Source organism: Castor canadensis, chromosome 11 (genome assembly GCF_047511655.1).
Source record: "Castor canadensis chromosome 11, mCasCan1.hap1v2, whole genome shotgun sequence".
Classification (NCBI taxonomy): Eukaryota; Metazoa; Chordata; class Mammalia; order Rodentia; family Castoridae; genus Castor; species Castor canadensis.
The window spans coordinates 12,846,087-12,866,792 of NC_133396.1; the positions used below are offsets into that span (position 1 = coordinate 12,846,087).

Consider the following 20,706-nt stretch of genomic DNA (forward strand, 5'->3'; position numbering starts at 1 on the left):
GACCTCTTTCCTAAATTGGTCTTGAACATTTTGTTTCTAAGGATAACTAGTGATAATTAAAAAAAAATCACAGGAAGGAACCAAGCCTACTTGAAAAAAACATATCTTAGCACACAGGAGGAACAGCATGGCTGAACCCCATTCTAGACCAAAGGAAAGTTTTGCCCGAATGATGAGGAACCACAGTAGACTGTGAGAAAGATTTCTGGCCATCCTGGCAGATAACATATATTTTAAAGGAAAAACAATATTCTCATTTTTGTGTGCATTTGAATACACAAAGGATGAAGGAAATATCAAAGACTTGAAAGTCCTGTGTTCAAGATTTGGTGCAGTCAGTAGCTACATTAAAAGGACCAGGCACTTTCCCTTAAGTGGTTTAAGATTTTCATTTGTGAAATGAGGGACAAGGATAGGAAGAGTAGGAGGTCAGAAGGCCAATTTGCTAGGATCTTTTTCTGTTTTAAGAGTCTATAATAAATGAGACAATGTAGAACTGTGTTTTCAGTTGGTATCAAAAGGGAAAAAATTCACGTGAATTCACTATATTTAATGCTCTGCTTCTTAAACCTAGATAATAATAAAGGAAGAATAGGGGAGCTCATGATAGTGAGCTTGAGTAAGAAATTGCCACCTGGAATAAAGGAAGAAAATCACAATAAAAACCTAGTTAGCAAGAATATGACACAGGATCTGATAGGCAAGACTACTATATGAAGTGATCAGAGTTCAGGATAAATTCTAATGAAAAAGTTTTAGGCCAAGAAGTGAAATGGTATACTTGCTGGCAGCAAGGCAGAAACAAGGCCAAATGCATCACATGGAAGAATACCTGTTGTCTAAGCCAGGAGAGATTATAGGTACAACATGCATCTTTGGCTTCTCAAATAAGCATAGCTACAGAGTATCTAACCTAGTGTGTCCAAAGAGGGGCACGTGTGCCATCGGATGGAGAACACAATCCACCTTGTGATGTTGATAGCATACTTGCGTTGTATTCCAACAGGAGTACAAGTTGTTTCTGTGTTACTTCCCACGGTAGACATAAACTTACAAGGAGGGGCTGATGACTAACCTACTAGAGAAAAGGTGAGGTGCAACTCAGACTCTATAAACAAGAATTTGCTGATACAAACAAAGTGAAATTAGATAAGCCTGCTTGGAAAATAGAAAGCAACCACATCTATCAGAGGAATATTTGCTAAAATTTGAAATAATTAGTTTGTAAAGCAGCAGTAAACTTCTACTGAAGAAGATGATTCACTGCAGAAGGCTGCCAGTCCAGCTAAGTCTAGTTCATAAAATAAGGCAGTAGCATTCTTAGAAACAAGCATTATTTTTTTCTTTTCTTCTTCTTGAATAAATTCAAGTTTATTGGAAGGAATCAGCAAACAGCTCAGTTCTCTAGATGAGGAAATACAGGCTAACATCACTTTTGAATTTGGAATGAATCTGCCACTAGGAATGGCAAGAATACAAAAGATGGAAAAAGAGCAATTGGGAAGAAAAGAAAAAAATAATGCTTGTTTCTAAGAATGCTGCTGCCTTGTTTTATGAACTAGTCTATTTGTTTTGGCTCCAACTAAACTCAAGAATGTTTCTGCATATTTTACAGTGTAGTTTATAGACATCAAAGGAACAATCTCCCCTTTCATCATTATTTACACATAAAAATAATGCAATTTGTGGTGCATGTAAGATGTTACTTCTTAAAAAGCTCTCGAGTCTAATTTATTAATTGCTTGAGATTTAAAGTTAAACAAGGGTGAGATGCAAATCATCTGTTACTCTGAAATGTTTTACCACTGAATCTTGTTTTATTAATGAGATGTTGAACAGCCATATGAATATTTATTTAGGTGGTTAGAGGGCTTTATGAAGGATCCTGAAGCAAGTGACAGAGACATAAAAGCAAAAGGGTTCTGCCTCTCTTGAAAAAATGAGGGCTGTTTCTTTGTTTTTAATTCTACTTTTTCTTCTGTGCTTCCAACATTAAAGCATTCCTGTAACCCACCAACCACCCAGTTCTGTGCTGCTCCAAATCTTCAGTTTCAACTGCTACTACTGCTGCTGTGAGAGCAACAGCCTCCTACTGACAACTCTGGAAATGACATTTCAGGCTTTTTGGGTAGCAAGACAGCATTGTATTGATTTTTTCCAATTATATACATTTGGAAACCATAATAGATATATAATAGTAGAATTAATTTGCTCAATTTATTGATTTGTGACACAGTTCCTTAGAAATTCTATGGAAGACTATATATATTAACATTCTATATTATATATTTTCTCCACAACAAAGCTCCTAAAAATAGCTACAGAAATGTAAAACAGAATGAGCTAGAACTGTCTTAGCATTTTCCCCTGATTTAGAAGGCACACTTACACAGAATCAGTTATGATAATATAACTGTTTGCTCATGGCCTCATGTTTTCTTATTAATATATAGTAATATTTCAAATTATACATATGCATGTATATTCATTCTATTTCCTTGGAAAACATACACATACAACACACACACATACATACATTCCACTGCCTTTTAAAAAGTATACATACATATCAACCTATACATGTAAGTAAACATAGGATCATGTACAATACAGTTAGAAAGACTTGTGAAATCAGCTGTATAAGTTGTATAGCAGCAAAGAAATTCTGAGATGAAGCCACCAACAGGTGGGTGTGTGCTCTCAGTGCGGATTGCTCCAAGGGCTCTTCTTTCCCTGCTAATCTAGCCCCTCCAACTCGCAGTACACCACCTCACCTGCTGCCCTGGAAGCTGCCCACCCCACCCATGAAGCCACATTCATGCTCTGTTCCTTGGGTTACCAAATTACCCACTCGCTAGCCATCTTTTCCCTCTTCTCCCTGCAAATACCACTTCTTAGTCTTCAAGCGAGATGATCTCATCTAATTGTTAGGAAAAAAAAAGCCTCTGATGAGTTTCACATTACAGCATGAATTACTTCAAGTGATTTAATATATTAACACATCAAGGATGTCTGCATCTTAAAGGAGAAGATTAACCCAAAGGCTTATGTATTTAACTGCAGATTTCAGGGGGAAGGAGGTGTGAGTCCTAACTTCTTTTAACACTAAGGTTGGTGCTGACGTGCTTAAAACTGCCCTAAAAACAATCAATCATAGGTATAAAATATTTAATAACTAGAGATTATATTCTTTAAATCAGCTAAGGCCTTATTTCTGACTGTCCACTACTGTGTAGAAATCAGAAGTGTAAGACACAAAACACAGAGTATCACTGAACATTAATAACAGGTTTTTATAGGGCTGGAGATGCTGGCTCAAGTAGTAGAATGCCTGCCCAGCAAGTGCTAGGTCCTGAGTTCAAGTTCTAGTATTGCCCCCTCTCAAAAAAAGAAAGAAAGAAAGAAAGAAAGAAAACCAAATAATAGGGCTTTATGCAGTATAAGGTCCCCAGGGCAGTAAGAAGAGCTTCAAGGAGGAGGCAGATGGGATCCTGACATGACTTTGCTAATACCTGACAATCTGAGAGGTAAGAAGACTGCAGTGGGGAGGAAGACAGTCACAGAAGAAAAGTAAGCAGAAGGAATGGAAAAGATGTCTGTGGGCACTGAGAAGGTCTGCTTGACTTTAACAGAGCATGTGTGTCAAGGGACAGTGAGAACTAGATTTTGATCTTGATGTTATAGGAAAATCCTCTGGATTTTATGTGTAAGAAATTAAAACATCATCAAAAGATATTAAAAGTACTGTTTTCCCCACAATAACTACTATTATACACTTTCTGTAACTACTATTACAAATTTTTGAAAAATTTAAATGGATATGACATTTGTTTTCTTTTTACTCAGTACCTAGCAATCCTGCCTTAGTGTCACATAGAGACGAACTTCATTCTTTGTAAATGGCCTCGTAATATTCCATTTTACACAGGTATCATCATTTGGTTTTGCCCAGCTTTTTGTCCAAGCAATGCTGCAAAGATAATATACATCCTTGCAAATAATCCCATAGAATAAATTCCTGTTAGTGGCCCTGCTGGGCAAAAGGGTCTGTGCATTTAAACCGTTGGTAGATATGACCACACTGCCTTCCAGAGACAGCACTGGTTTATCCTCTCTGCAATGGTGCACGTGGCTAAATGTTTTCCCTTCACCTTTGTGTGTTTTTCCAAATACCAAGTTTTCACGTCTCTGGACATCAGTGTTTTGTCTGAAATCCATGTTCATATCCTTTGCTCTTTTGGTCCACTGGGTTGTTAGTTACCTATTGATTTCTAAGCACTTTTGCAAGCAGGGAAATCACAGTGATTTAAGGACTGTCTGGCAGAGTTCTTCATACTGGAATGGAGCTGAAAGAGTTTTGGCAGGGATATCACTGGTGAGGAGGCTGTTTTAAATCAATCACAAGTTGAGAAAAGCTCTGAATAGGGTCATATCAGAGGAACAAGAAATACATTCAAGGACTCTGGTAATAGACTTGAGATAAATTGGGATGAAAGAAAGAAAGGACAAAGATAAACTCAAAGTTTCTAACAGGAAACAGAAAGACTGGGGGTAACCCTGATAGACTGGAAGGAAGAGCCAATTTGGAAGGGAAGATAATAATTCAATGCCGTAGTCACTGACTTTGAAATAGTGGTGCATCCTCCCCAAGAAGATGATTTACAGGAAGTGTAAGAAATAGGACCAAACCAGGAATTAGGCTGGGGCTTCTGGGAATCATCTTTCCAGAGGTGACAAATGAAGTCACAGAAGAGGTGAATTCACTGTGGAAAGGAAAGGAAAAGCAAAGCCCAGGATGTAGACTTGAGGAACACCCACTAGCAGAAAAGACAAATAGAAGTATCATATAAGACAAGAGCAGAGTAAGTTTCTAAATCAGGGGTTTGCAAACTATGGCTAGCAGGCCAAACCCAGCACCTAGCCTGCTTTTGTAAATATAGTTTTATTGGAACATAGTCTGCTTGTTGACATATTGTCTATGGATGCTTTCTTACCACAATGGCAAGGGTTGAGTGTTGTGGTGGGGACTGCATGGCCTGCAAAGCCTAAAATGTTTACTATCTGGACCATTACAGAGAAAAGTTTCACAACCCCTGTTCTAGAAGGAAAATCATCGGTCAATGCAGTAAAATGGCACATGAAGCTGAAGGATGATTAGGAGACAGACATTGTTGAATTTGGAGAAGAGATAATAGGCTACATTGCAGAATTCCTATTTTATGTTTATTATAGATGAGACTTTGAGGATGGATGGAAGAGTTGAATCATAAGTACATCAAAAGAGCAAAAGATTTGTTGGTGGCTATTAAGAGGAATAGCGGAATGGGCCTATCCTCTTGCATGACTGTACACCTCTTATAATGATAAGGTTGAGTGTCACCATGATCATGGAGACTGGAAGTAGGAGTCAGTCTCACCAGCAAAGTGGGAGACAGGAACTGTTATAGCAATGGCGCACAGGTAATTGTTTAACAACTGGATCTCAATAAATATGCATGTGTAGTAGTGCCATGTACCTATTTCCATGGTGTACCTGTGGCAGAATTCCTGCCAGTACAAGCAACAGCTTACGGAAGCTGGTGCAAACTGGCTCCAGCACATTCCTCACTATAAGAGCATACCTCCATGCTGCTGCTATCAACGAAGAAGCCAGGGCTGGTGCTGACTTCTTCTAGAAATAAATCCTGGGAAGCAAGCAATAATATCCTGACAGTTAATATGAACAGCATTAGTTTTAATACTGGTAATTGGTGAAAAAGAGGTTGGTCAAGAGTCACTGGAACTTCTGTTTAGAGAGATGGGCAAACAACCAATCACGTCAAAACATCACAAAATCATTTAATAAAATTAGATTATTAATCACTACAAGTCTTCTATATAACCCAGTGCTTCTGAATATACATGTCTATGTAGATATATATTATCATGCATATATACACATAGGCAGTAGGTGCATAGTAATTATTCGATAATTTGGTTGTTGAGGCTTACATTTATATATTTCAACAATCATTATGTCCATTATAGTCACTTTGAACTATCTCTGATATAGGTGAGCTAATTTTTTAAAGTTTAAAAATTTCTAAATATTTATTTGCTAAATTCTTAAATATTGAAAAATTAAATGATCCATATATATTCCCGTGGTTGATCAACCAAAGCAGTTGCTTTTAAGGGCTGTTCAACAATAAAATTAGCCACATATAGTCACCTACAGACTTCTAAAGAATACAACTCATCTAGCCATTGGTGAAGGAGAATGTGAGTTTTCCTATATTCTTTTAATCACTTATTCACTCACACACTCATGCATTTGCTTACCAAAACTTGGTTCTTTAGTATATACAAGGCAATGTTTCAAGGGCTAAAATTATTTTCCATAGCACTTGAAGAATTTTGTCTTGTTGCATAAAGAACTTTTTTTTGACTAGTTTTGAAATAAAATAAAAACTTGCCAGAGAATAGAGCTGGAGGAAAGCTGTGGGGTAAAATACTTCTGAGGGAAGCTGTTCAGTTCTTCTCTGCTCATTTATTGTTATTGCTTCTCCTTACTTGAGGAAGCAAGGTCAGAATTCACTGCCACATTATATCCAAGCTTATCTTCCAGAGCATTCTTCCTGGAAAATGGCACTTGTGCTTTATGCTGCTGTGACTGAATGACTGTCTTCCTTTTGGAGTAAGCAGGCAAGCCTTCTTGGGTGGGATGGAAAACGCATTTCTATTCTTAGCATTATTAATTCTAATTCAGGAGGGCACAAAGAAAAATGCCACTTTCTTCAGTGTCCTCAGGACGTACATGCAGGGGAGACAAGAATTAAATAATGAACAGGTCCCAAACAAAGCCATTTGATGCTTGGCTTTGAGATTTCTTTCTGTTTCTCAATGCTACTAAAACCCCACAATGAGGTTTGTAATTTTATTCTTTGGGAAATTGATTCCTGTAAGCTTTTAGCACAGTGAGAATTGCCCAATCTTATGAAATATTCCTTTTCCCCCTCAAGCCCTTCTGGTAATACAGACCAGATTTCTAGATGTCCTACTGGCAGCTGACCTTTTCTCGTGAACTCCAGTCAGCGGCCAAGGGAGAGAAGCATCAATGCTTTAAAATTTCTTTTCTATGCCTGCAAGCAAAAATTTTACAACATTTCTCCTTGATATGAAATCCCTGCTTGGACATGTGGCTTCACAGTGAGGAACTTTCAATACCCTAGCTTCAAAGAAAGGACTTAGCTCTGGTGGTGCAGTGAGGCTAGAAAAATGTTCCAGTGTCTCTATAGAACTATCCCTAACATTTCCTCAAATGAACCATGAGCTCAGTGGATGGTGTTAACTAATATGCAGATAGCTTGGCTTTGGTCTAGAGCCTTTGTGTGGGAGCTTCTTCTGGAGTATATGATTTATGCTTTCAGATGAAATATGTATGGCAAGGAGTATTCTATTAGATCCTGCCTAATGAAGCAAAATATTTGTTACCGCAAGTCCTGAGTTCTTCTCCTTATATGTGCTTTACCATCACAAAATATTTACAAACTTGCTATAATAAATAAAAGCCTATGAAAATAAAGTGACTTTATTAGTTATCAGGGCCTTGATTTATGAGATAATAATACTCATTTATTCAGCATATTTGTAGCGCTTCTATTGAAATGTACATTGCAGTAAATGCTTACTCACCAGAGGCTTAGCGTCTAGTTTGTAGAAAAAGAATGAATCAAGTCACAGGTCCATAATGTCCTATTTGCATTACAGAAATCCAGAGGTTTTTTGAAAGCCACAAATTCTTTTCATAATGTTGTGGTTAACTCGTTTGGCAAAAAAATCTGATTGATGTTGTAAGGTTGTTTTATCTCCATTTGTTCTGTTTATTGGGGGATATTCACACATTTCAACATTCATTTATGTGTCTGGGGACAGTGTGTGGTCTCAGACCCCACTGGGGACAGGGTACAAGCACTGTACAGCCTTCCTACAATCTGAAGATTCTGATTTGCAAAACTCATCCAATCTCAAGGATTTGGATGAGAGACTGCAGATCAGCAATGTAGCAGCAGAACATCATTCCAGGGATCAGCAGGGCTGGCATGAGCTTCTCACTCTGACACTTCACAGAAGAGATAACATCTCCACCTTAAAGGGAAAGGATGTTTTCTACAGTGTGCATGGACACTTCCATGGAGCCTTGGCCCATACCAAGCATGGCATCTATGTAAGGGATGCTATTGATGAGGTGGAGAGGGAGAACAAGTGGTTCTCAAAGGTTTTGGTTCCAGGATTCCTTTTCACTCTCAAAAATGAACCACCCAAAGAGGTTTACTTTATATGGATTATATGTTTGGATTTACCACATTACAAATTGAAACTAAGAAATATGAAAACATTTAATTCATTTTAAAAGAGCATTAATAAACCTATTGTGGGTGAAAATAAATATCTTATTTTTAATTTTCCAGAGCAAAAAAATTAGTGAGACAAATGGCTGTTTTATATTTCTGCAAATCTTTTAAATGTAAGTTTAATAGAAGGCAGCTGGATGCTCATATCTGCTTTTGTATTCAATGTCTTACAAAATTTTTTTTGCTTTTTTTTTTTTGAGACAGGGTCTCATTATATAGTCCAGGTTAGACTGGAACTCACCATCTTCCTGCTTCAGCCTCTTGAATGCTGGAATTATAGGCATGTGCCCTCATATTTGACAAAATATTACTTTGAAGTATTGGAAGAAAATTTAGTCTCATGCAGAAAAATAGTAAGAACAGGGAGTATATTTTAAGAGCCTTTTCAAATGATTGAGGACATTCTTTCTATACCAAAACTTGCCAACTGGTAACTGGCTGCAGTGTAGAATTTGAAACTTTTATCAGTGAACTTTTCTTAGTTAACATTAATGTCAATTGGACTCTTTTGTGTTTTGAATGGATCTTTTACTCAGACATGATTTTGTAATGTCAGATATTGGTCATTTGAAAAACATGGTCCAATGAATCACATAAATCTTCCAAATATTGATACACTTCATTCTTTCCTGTCCATTTCTTTCCATTCATATCATATCACTTATAATAAATACCATTGATCTCATCAGAAATATTTTTAAGCCCTGGGAAGCTGTCAAGTTCACAGTGGTAGCACTAGTTTTCCAAAGGTCTAATTTTTTGCTTGAAAGTGCAAATTTTATCATCAGCAACAATAGTCAGCTGTTACCCCTGAGGTGGCAGGTTCACTTCAGTGATTTTCAAGAAAACATATGCCAAATACTCAAGTGTGAATAAGCACAGGTTGTCTGCCAATTGTTCTTTCAGCACAAGTAGAATCAGCTCTTGAGAGCTGCTTTTCCTTGAGACAAGAGCCTTACTTCAGGATGCTGGGGAAAGGCTTCAGCTTCCTATTAATATTTAATGGTGTGCCCTCAAGATATGACTTTTAATAAAATTAGTACATTTTGTTGCTTCCCTTTTTTTTTTTTAAAACACAAGTATGTAGTGGTGAGGAAAATAATGACTACTGGTATGGTTTAATTGGGCCAGCCCAGCCATTTTACCCACCATTGCTTTTTTGCTTTTGTGTCATCAGGGTAACTACCAATATGGTAAAAAAAAAAAAAAAAAAAAGGCAACTGATGTTTTTGGGTTGCTGTGAACACAGTTTGACCTTGTGGAGTCCCTGAAAAGGTATTTATGGTTTAGCATGCTCACAATATCAACAGCGTGAGGGACAGATTTGAGAGGGTAAGCTATTGGCAGATTCTAGATGGGACAGATTGTACAAGGCAAGGTCAAGATGATTAAGAAGGAGGGAACTAGTGATGGGGTTGGGGTATGTGTCTGTAGACACTGAGGGGCTATCTTCAGGACTGATCTATCAGGGAAGAGAGGATTCAGTCAAGAGGACTTCCAGGAATCTGACTTGAGTGGCCAGATGATGGAGGTACTGTAATTCACGTACCCCGTACAAGGAGAGGAGCAGGCTGGAGCTAGGGGAAGAGCAAGAAGAAGATAAATTCATTTTCTGAGATGTGTAATCTGAGCCAGCTATGGACCATCCAGATGAAAATGTTTGATGGTAGAAATGTGGGTCGACTGCTCAGGGAAAAGGGTGAAAATTCAAAGTTCACTTGTATGGAAGTTTACATGAAGGAATGAGATTGTCCAGGAACAGTATATACGAGAGGCCCATTATTTGAAAGTTAAAAAAAAGAGGAGAGAGACAGTGTGGATCTTCCTAGAGGAGTCTCAAGAGGAGTGTAGGTTCTGCCTTCAACTCCATTAACACTCCCTCTTCCACACCAGGCTCCATGTGAAAAGTCTGACTATTCAGAGAGAGGGAGAGAAGGAGAGAAAGAGAGAGAGAGAGAGAGAGAGAGAGAGAGAGAGAGAGAGACAGAGAGAGAGAGACAGAGACAGAGAGAGACAGAGAGACACAGAGAGAGACCATGTGGAGAAGGTCTGGAGTCATCTCAAATGTTCCCCTTCCTCCTAAATGTAACTCCGTGAGGACCCTCAAGTGATGCCACACTTGAGCAGAACCACCATGGAGCTGACCTGCCCAAATTCTGATCCCAAGAATTATATTCATATAAGATAGTTGTTGCCCTAAGCAACCAAGTTTTGGGGTGTTTTGAAATGCAACAGAGAAATTCTTTTTATGAGTTTGACTTTGGATGTAGAAACTAGCTAAAACAAGGACGATTTTATTGCTTCTTATTGTGAAAGTGTTGTTATAATTTAAATATATATAAGCTAGGCACCAGTGGCTCATGTCTGTAAATCTTACCTATTTGGGAGGTTGAAATTGGGAAGATTGTGGTTTGAGGTCAGCCTGGGTAAATAGTTTGTAAGACCCAATCTCCAAAATAACCAGAGGAAAGTGAACTGGAGATGTGGCTCAAGCAGTAGAGTGTCCACTTTGCAAGGGTGAAGACCTGAGTTCAAACCCCAGTCCCACCTAAATAAATAAATAAATACATACATACATGCATACATAAGTAAGTAAAATAAGAAAATCACCACAAATTTACTATTCAGATAGCTACTAGTAAAATTTTGATATGTGCTTGCAGTCTTTTTTCTCTTGATATACACTTTTATTTACAAAACAGTGAGTTTATATGTACATGTTTTATAACCCGCATTTTCAGGATACATATCTTGTGAACATTTTCAATATGCTTAAATATCTTTCTCTGACATTATTTCAGTTGATCAGTTTCCAGTTTGTTTCCCATGGTGAGAGATAAGGAAAGGTGATAGAGAATGCTGGTGTCACAAGTGCCCTGGCACAGAATGGGAGCTCAGCAAATAGTTGAGTAAGTTACATTATGAATGAATGCCAGGATGAGCATCTTGACTAGTTAAAGGACAGTATGGCTATTTAATCATCACTTCAGGGCAAATTCTGGAAATGGGTCAAAGGCTAGGCAAGTTAATGATAGTATTGCCAAATTATCCTCCCCAAATATTTCATCAAGTTACAATGCATGGACTGGTGCTCTTTCAGTAACTTTCGTATGGACTACTTTCTACCTTAAACGCTCCCTAAAGTGTGGACTTTGATGGAATGAGTATTGGATTTCTCTCCATCTCCATTCTTTTTGTGCTTTGGTGGTATTGGGGTTTGAACTCAGGGCCTCACACTTGTTAGGCAGGTGCTCTACCACTTGAGCCACTCCACCAGCTCCATCTCTATTCTTGATCAACCATTTGAGACAGCTCAGTTCACCATCACCTGGGAGTGGGGTGAAGAAGGAAGCAGGTTTCACTATTAGCGTGCACACTGCTTTCGCAGCACTGTTGACTATATCTATAGATAAGTGTATTTGGCTCCAGAAAACTGAGTCTCATGGCAACTGTGCCTCTCTCCGAGCATCTGTATCTGTCCACATGTCTATATATATGCATAAAATACTCAAACACAACTAGAATGTCCAAATCAAACAATTGTCGCAAAAATGCTCTATCATTGAGGCAGACTAAGAGTAGTGAGGATCTCCAGGTTCATTTCAGCACTTGGTGGTTTGACTCATTTTCACAGACAGACTATGGGATACTGAGGTATAATGGAATAGTTAATAAATTAGGCTCTCAAGTAAGATGGACTGTGACTCAAACCTGGTTCCACCTGTTGTTAGGCAATATAGTCTTGGGGTGCTAATTTAATCTGAGAGTCCTGGTTTCAGGTTGATAGAAATACCTCCTCATGAAGATCATCCTAAGGGCAGAGAAGGCCAAGGTAGGCAACACAGCAGGCAGGAAGGTGGGAGAGGAGAAGGCTGAAAAGCCACAGCGAGTTGGAGCTGATGGAGTAATGGAGGGGAAAGTTTCAGCTGAAGAAGAAGCTGCAGACCTCCCAGGAAAGCCTACAAAGGTCTCCAAGTTTGGATTTGCTGCAGGTAATTGGGTGACAAAGAAAGCCTCGGCCACATCCATCAAACTTGGATCTAGCAAGCCTGAAGGAAGTGTTCTAACTCTTACCCCAAAATCCTGTTCAGTAGCAGAGGCTTTTAATAAAGAAAAAGATGGTGAACCAAGGAAATGCTTCCAGAAGCAAAGATGAGGAGAAATACTGGAAAGCCTCACTAACACCAGTGGGACCAACCTCCTTCAATAAAGAAAAGCATAGGTTTTTCTGACAGCCAGAAGCTATGAAACTGAAATACAACTCTCAATTGTAAACGTCCATGACCAAGATAGTTAAATGATGTGTTTTGAAGCTGGGGTATGGAGTGGATGTAAAATTAAAAGGAAGTTTCCTTTTTTAAAGAATGGTACAAGACTATCTTTGGATCTGTATGTTTTTTTCTTTTTCATTTTTTAAAAAGAGTGGTACACAAATAAATGAGAGCTTGAAATTAGAGATAATTTGTGTTTTATATCCAGATTTCAAAACATTTGCTAATTTTGTAGCTAGATGTGATTAGTTTCCAAAGGTTACAGACAATAAAGAAGTTTGAAGTAGAAAAAATATTGTAAAGCTTAAATGAGGTAATGGGACATGAGATAGATGAAAATGTTTGGCAGACAGCCTAGCACATACTACATGTTGAATAAAAATCATATATTAGTCCCCTTAGTTTTTGTGAGGCATCCTGGGAGAAAAAGAGCTAAGAAAATACGTGCTAATAAATCAATTATTTTAGCAACTTTAATGTAGATTATTTTAAAAAAAAACCTCATTCTCTATATACACAATGTAAGTAAGTGAACCGAAACTGAACTATATCTTAACTGTAATTTTAATTCTTTATTTTCAGGTAACATATGGTACATAGATATTTTTATATATGTTTTATACATATAAACTGCCATCTTTTAAATTTAATCTTTGTGATTTGGGGCTGTGTTTGAAATTAGGATCAAAATGTTTTTCCCTTTTAACAGGTAAATGGGTTAAAACCGTAAGAATAAACAATTAAAACTAGGCAATAATACTAATTATAATTCAAGAATTTTTTTTAATCTTTAAAAAACAATGCTAGAACTATGTTGTTAGAGGTAACCTACCTCATTTTTTCTCCTTTTGTTTATACATCAGGATTTAACTGTTCATTGAAAATTTGGAAATTTCCTACCACTTGGTATTTGGACATAAATGGAAAAGAAATTCATTTAAAATGAAACTTTTGTATAGCGGGAACAACTGAAACAAAGTCTACGATTCAGTTCATGCAAAGCAAGATAGTTACAAAGATCAGTGGGCACATCCTGTAAGTGAAAAAGATGTCTTCAAGTTATGAAGTCTGCAAAAAAGGTCACAGGTTGAAATGAATAGGGAATTATCATTAGCAAAAATGTAAGCGAGGAGGCTGATGTATTGGTCTCAGAGAGTTTTCTCGTTTCTGAAGGTTTTTATTTTATCCACTACTTTCAGGCTTAAATGGGTTTGTGTGTGTGTGTGCATATATGTGAACTTATTTTTCTCTCTGCTCTGTATGATTATATGCTTTAAGTATTATTACAGCAAAGTCACTGAAAAATAATCTTTTGCTGGGAATTCTTTAAACATTTTTTTGTTCTCTTTTGAGTCTTATTTATAAAGGTTTCCAGATGCTTATCCTCACAGATTAAACACAGCATGATGTAGACACTTACAATAATATCCACTGCTATGAAGCTAAGAAAAAATGACTTTGAGATCTAACTGCCTATCACCTAAAGAATCAGGTCCAGGGAATTTTCTGATGCTCTTAAGGTGTGATTCTCTGAGCTCATTTAGAAACAACCTAGGTTCTCAGCAGCAACAATCGACCCTGCACTGTGTCAAAGCACATCAAATGGCTGGCATTCCATGCCTGGAACAAACGGGTTATTTCTCATTAAGGGAATACATAATGAAAGGATGTGGGCAAGAACAGAATGTAAATTGGAAGCTGACTCCTGAATGTGCTGGGCAGCAGTACTGGGCTCAAACAGTCATTCTAATTTCAAGAGACAATTCCAAAGTGGTTCTCAAGAGAAAGCACAAGGTATTTTTCAAATATTTGTTCAATGTGAATGGACTGGGCTTGCCAAAAATGACTTTTTATGCTGGCATGAGATCTCTTAGAGGGAAGTCAGACTGAGTCACTGGATACATCAAACGTAGAGTCCAGTGAATGGAATGACTACAGGCTGTGTGGGCAAGCCAGATACCTGCATTCATCTGCCCACTGCTGGGATTTCAGCCTCCTGTTAATTACATTAAAGCAGCTGGTACCACTGGTTACTGAAGTCTTCAGATTACCTTGATTGCTCGGTCATTATCTCTAATCAGCTGCTTCTTCTCATCTTCAAACTTCTGTATAAGATCCTGGAGCCGCCTTTCTGCAGCAAGCTGCTGCCGGCTGCTCTCCTCTTTCAGAGAGGAAATGGTTGTCTGAAGTTCTGCTATGATCTAAAATGAAAACAGCATGCTATAACTTCAAATTCTTCAGTGAGAGGCATCTATTTTACATGTATTTATGCTTAACAAAAGAATGGATTTGGCAACTCTATTCTGCAAACTAAACATTTTCAATTAACATATCACACACTCTAATGCATGAAATGCTACACAGTAAAAGACTATAATAAAACTGTGAATGGTGAACAACTGGTGAGCCAAATATATTTGGAAGACATTTCCACTATAACATTCCACAATATTTACTCACCAGAAGAACGAACATCTGTGATCTTGAAAATATGGAAAGCATCAGAGTTTATTTTACTGAGAAATATACTAATTTATCTGCGTGAGAAAAGCTATTTTGCCTTTCATAAGACTTTGAACTATTATAACCAAAAAAAAAAATACAATAATAATGAATGGAGTTCATTCCTCATGGTCACCTAATCCTACATGATAATTTTTGAGCATTCTCTAATGTTCGTGTATAGTGTTAAGCACTTCAAGTCATTTACTACTGTGAGACAAGTATTATAATGATTTCTCTTATAAGTGAGAAAAAAGAGGCACAAAGGGGAGGGCAAATGTTTTACACTGTTGAATATGACTTTTGACTAACTAAGGAGACAGGCAAGATGAGAAGCTCACAATCCGATTCATCACTGCACTAATTAGTTCTTCTGACTAGCCAACTTTACTTTTTTTTTTAACAAGATTTTGGTATTGAAGAGAAGTTTGTACTTTCAAATAGCTGTCTTCTTCCTAATTGCTGCATATTCATAATAGTTTATTTTGGTTCAAATACTGCCATTTCAGAGTCCTCAAACTCTGTGTTTGAGAATTGGTTCCGTCCAGGACAGTTTCCTCCAACTTCTCAAATTAACATCTGATGAGGAACTCTGACATTAATGGGTCTGCTGAGAGCATTGCCCTTCCTTTGGTTTGGATGTATCCATTTCTTTTCAAATTCAACAGTGATAGCTTTTTGAAAGCAGGAAATGGTTTTTCTCCTAATAAAAGAAACAATATTGGTCTGAGGTTACAATATAATTCTGTTGGTTCAGTGAGAAGGGAGTCAGTTGATGATAAACATGAACTAATTATTTATCTTTTTTGAGCTCAGTTTTTGTCATTATTATTTGGTGATAAAATCAGGTCAAAGCATCATGAGACAGTGGAGTCCCCCAAAAGGCAAAGTCCTAAAGAAACATTAGTAACAGTAGTAACACTAGTTGTTACTACTGACATAAATAATAGCATATTTACAATAAAATATGGGGTATTTATGCTTTTAGAGGTATACAAAAATCACTGTAACAATGTTTAAAGTTTAGAACTTGTAAATAATCAAATATGAAGATAATTGTGAGATGATAAATACATAATAGCCTTATGTTAATATTTTTAAATATAAACTAGGACCTTCTGCTATAAATGGAGGAATTGATTTACTGAGACTAGAATAGTTTTCATCTATTTTCTGCATTTTGATTCACTGTTGCTTCACTCTGGCATCCATTCAATGAATTCTTTCAGTACTTTTTGAAATAGGAAAGGTTAAATTCTTATAGTAAATGTTCAAAAACTGAATAACAGAATAATTAACTCCCAGTTACAGAGTCAGAGAAGATAGGGATAAGAAAGAGTGAGATTTCCTTGGTCTAACATGAAAATTAAGATTGATATTTTATGAAATGACCCAAACATTGTATGCATATATGAATAAAAGAAAAAAACCCCCCAAGAACAGCCATAATAATAGCACACAAAAAAAGGTTGATATTTTATAAGAACAGGGGGCCAAACAGTAAAAATAACTCAATAGTTCCATGTTGCAAGTTGAATAAACTAAAACTTTGTTGGAGTGCTGGATTTAATTGTGTAGTAAGTGTGTGTACTTAATTCTGTGAAATTTAATCATATGTGTAGATTCAAATATCCACAACCAGTCATGTAATCTATTTTTACAGTACAAAGTAATTTTTTCTTTCAAATGCTTCAGGATTGAGATTAACAAAACTGACCAATGGTTAAAGATAAAAATACTTTAAGGGCTGGGGGCATGGCTCATGTGGTTGAGGCCTTGAGTTCAAACCCTAGTATCACCAACAAAAAAGGTTGTTTTGATACTTCTGATAATCACAAGGGCTTACAAAAAACAGGGACACCTCGCATTTTCAGGCGATTTGGGACAGCAGTATATCAAAAAAGAAAGAAATGAGGGTTTTTTTAAGGAACTACAAGTGAAGTCTAGATGATAGCATGCTTGCTTTTGTGTAGAAAATGAAACCTTGCATTCTTTCTGGGGGGAATAATGAGATTCTTATGGGAGAAAATAATGAAATCATATTTGGAAAGCTATTTTTTAATTGTTTTATTATTCATATGTGCATACAAGGCTTAGATCATTTCTCCCCCCTGCCCCTACCCCCTCCCTTTGCACCCACTCTGCCCCCTCCCTCTCCCCCCCACCCCCTGGATACCCGGCAGAAACTATTTTGCCCTTATCTCTAATTTTGTTGAAGAGAGAGTATAAGCAATAATAGGAAGGAACAAGTGTTTTTGCTGGTTGAGATAACGATAGCTATACAGGGAGTTGACTCACATTAATTTCCTGTGTGTGTGTGTTAACTTCTAGGTTAATTCTTTTTAATCTAACCTTTTCTTTAGTTCCTGGTCCCCTTTTCCTAATGGCCTCAGTTGCTTTTAAGGTATCTGCTTTAGTTTCTCTGCGTTAAGGGCAACAAATGCTAGCTAATTTTTTAGGTGTCTTACCTATCCTCACCCCTCCCTTATGTGCTCTCGCTGGAAAGCTATTTTTATGATATATGAAGGAGACCTAGGGAGAAAATGTCAAAACACTTTAGGTGACTAGATGAACTGGTTGATTGACAGATGAAATGATACAGAGTGGCAACTAAAATAAGGATGATTTCTAGGAACAGGCTTTAATATTTACTTTGCAATCAAAGTAATCATAGTAAGACTACCATACATACTTTAGGTAAGGAACACAGCATGGTTCTTTTAGGTCTACTAGTTATAAGCATGGAGTATAAGAAAACCAACTATTTTCACTTTAGTTCTGCATACAACTAGCACTCAATAAATATTGAAGTAGCAGAACTATAATCTTGGTAAATGAGAAAAACCCCCAATCATCTGGCAAATTATATTATCTACCCTCTTTGTAGAACAACAATGTAAAAACTTTCTGAATAAATGAAAACTAATATATATAATCATAATCAAAACCCTCCAGTGAATCATAATTAAAAAACTTAAAATGGAATGCCACTACTCCACTAAATGTTTACCCTTTATTAGCTCCACAAAAAGAAGTGGGTTAAAGCCTTTTTGTATAGATATTAAAAATTCATATACTAGCAAACAAGAGTTATTTTGGGCTGATGCTGAAAGTAAACTAACCCGTGAAAACAGTAGTAGTTAATAATGATTTTTAAGCAATGAACACTATACATGAAGGCTAGAGGTCTTATTTAAGGTCTTAAAAGAATTCTAAATAGAGGTTAAATTTCATCTTTAACTCATCCTATCGTTTTTCAGATTGTGGCATATGTCAGATTTTTGGAAAACTCTTCTGTGAAATGCAAGACCAGACAAGTCATACTTAGGAAGGGCAGGCAAGCACTGGAGCTCCTCACACAATGTGGGAAGGAGTGGCCTCTTGCCACCCTTCTGGGATGGACCCTGGAAAGTGACATGCATGGGCGCATGGGATGTGTGGCATATGCCCCCTCCCCCTGCCATGGGCACGAATGTGCATCAGATAGGGGAAGCTAGTGTGGGGTGGTGGGTAGGCTGAGGTGGTCCTCTACACATTTTCAGCTTCACATAGTCTTGTGAAAGGGTACCATTTTTCTTTGAAAAATGGCTACCAGTTGACTGAGCTGAGTTGGGAAACTGTACTAAAACTGAAAGGCAAGGTTAATACATAATACTCAGACAAAAAGAACAAATATGGGACTCCGATGGAAATATTATTTAAGAATGTGCCCAGAGATAATGCCAATATTGCCATCATGGTGAATGCTGAGGATCTCAGGGGGAGGCACAGTCCTCAGGCATGCCCAGGGTCTGGGGTACATGGTCTATTGGGTCCTAAAGGCCTGATAAAGATCTTAAAACTTAAATAACTTCCTTTAAAGGAGGCAAATATTTAACATATTTTCCAAATTTAACCTGATGCTCTCCTGAGTGCCAATGCATTCATTATTAACGCATTCATTACTGTTTTTTGAGAGAGAGATTTTTAAAAGCCTGATAAACAGAGTTAAGCAATTTTGCTTCCAGCGCTTTCATCAACTTGATGAGATAGGAGTTAGAGATTCCAGCAAACCGGCACTTGAGAGTGGAGAAAGTCAACCCATGGCTGTCTCTTTAATGTTTACTTAAGATAACCTGTTTCTCAGAACTGCGTGGCATTGTGGATTACTGCCTCTCAAGTGCCAGTTTGGTATCTGTAGATTTATTTACATACTTTTAAATATTTACAGCATTCAGAGGTGGGCAAACAAAACATTATCAATGAGCAGCACGGACCATTTTTTATTATGTTATTATGCCCTTTCTAAGCTTGTTTTCTTTTTTGGTGTCATGCTGTCCTTTCACTTATGAAACGATGGCTATAGTGCATGATAGTTGTTACTGGTTGGGTTTTCGCCTCCTTCATGTCTTTACTTGGGAAATAGCAACCCTATTTGTCTGTGAATTTTGCAGAGAGATTTCAACAGTTCTTGAACACCCAAAAACATAGTGTCTGAAGAAATAATTTCCTCCTCCTAGATCTTTAAAAAATTCTTCCTTCCCTCCTTCCTGTCTCCATCGCAATTCTCATACTACCACTAAATTGCAAACAGTTACTAAACGCTTTAGCATGTATGAGGCACAGAACGTGTTTGGCATTGTTTTACTTAATGTTAAAATTATCTTATGAGGTAAGTACTGTTCCCCATGTGACAAATGAGGACACTGAATTCCACAGAGGGCAGGTAAACTCCTCCAGGACACTCAAGTGGTAAGACTGATATTCGAATCCAGGTCTGTGGACTCCAAAGGTTAGGCTTTCTTCCACACTAACTTACACTTAATTTGCTTTAATGTCACATAATCAGGCTTCTTCACACCTTCCTTTAGATAAACTTAAGTGCTCCTGTTTACACTTTCATTATTTAAGCGTTTTTATTAGCTATCTTGTATCTCACTCTCAGTCTGCCTCCCCCATTTAACATAAAGCAAAATAAGCAGGATGTAGTGCATGTCAGCAGGGAATTTTTCTTGTTTTAGTTTAAGCTTTAAATTTTAGTATCTAAAATTTCTTTTAGGGTGGCTAGGGGAGTGGCACAGTGTCCTTAGTTCAAACCCTCGGACCACCAAAAAAAAAGAAAAAGATTTCTTTTGATTATAAGAACCTTTTCCAGTGGGTTAGAAGGGCTGAGACATGGCAATCAAGACATAACCATCCTCTCTTACTATAAACATGGACAGCTCTTCATTTAAACAAAGACTTTTGCTTTTCTGATGGGATGAGAATTATAGAACATACATATTTTAGAAATAATTATGGAATTGAAGACATTTCCTGAGAACTACCACTGAAGTTTTGTGATATTAAAAATGTAAGGGGTTGGGCCAAGCTGGTGTGTGGAGGCCCAGGATTTCCACTTTGAAGTCAGATCCAGGCTGAGTCCTGGCTTAGTCACTTGCTCACTCATGTGACCTCATCTCTCTCATTTTTCCACTTGAGTCTCAGTTTTCTCAAGTGGAAAAATGGGGCCAATAATAGTTGCTAAGCCTAGAGTTACTGTGCATGAGGAGTGATGAATC

General features: G+C 37.3%; 1 protein-coding gene and 1 pseudogene across 19 annotated transcripts in view; one reads left to right on the forward strand and one right to left on the reverse strand.

The window, feature by feature from the left end:
- Positions 1 to 20,706, reverse strand: part of Cep112 (centrosomal protein 112) — a 459,140-nt gene that overhangs the window by 67,259 nt on the left and 371,175 nt on the right. For 18 of the 19 annotated variants that reach the window (XM_074045313.1, XM_074045307.1, XM_074045308.1 and 15 more), the window contains one exon: positions 14,716 to 14,865. The exons of the other annotated variant lie outside the window; for it this stretch is intronic. In XM_074045313.1, the coding sequence (XP_073901414.1) occupies positions 14,716 to 14,865 (150 nt within the window). The remainder of the gene's footprint in view (positions 1 to 14,715; positions 14,866 to 20,706) is intronic. 19 annotated transcript variants of the gene reach the window in all.
- Positions 11,985 to 15,307, forward strand: LOC141413685 (PEST proteolytic signal-containing nuclear protein pseudogene; annotated as a pseudogene).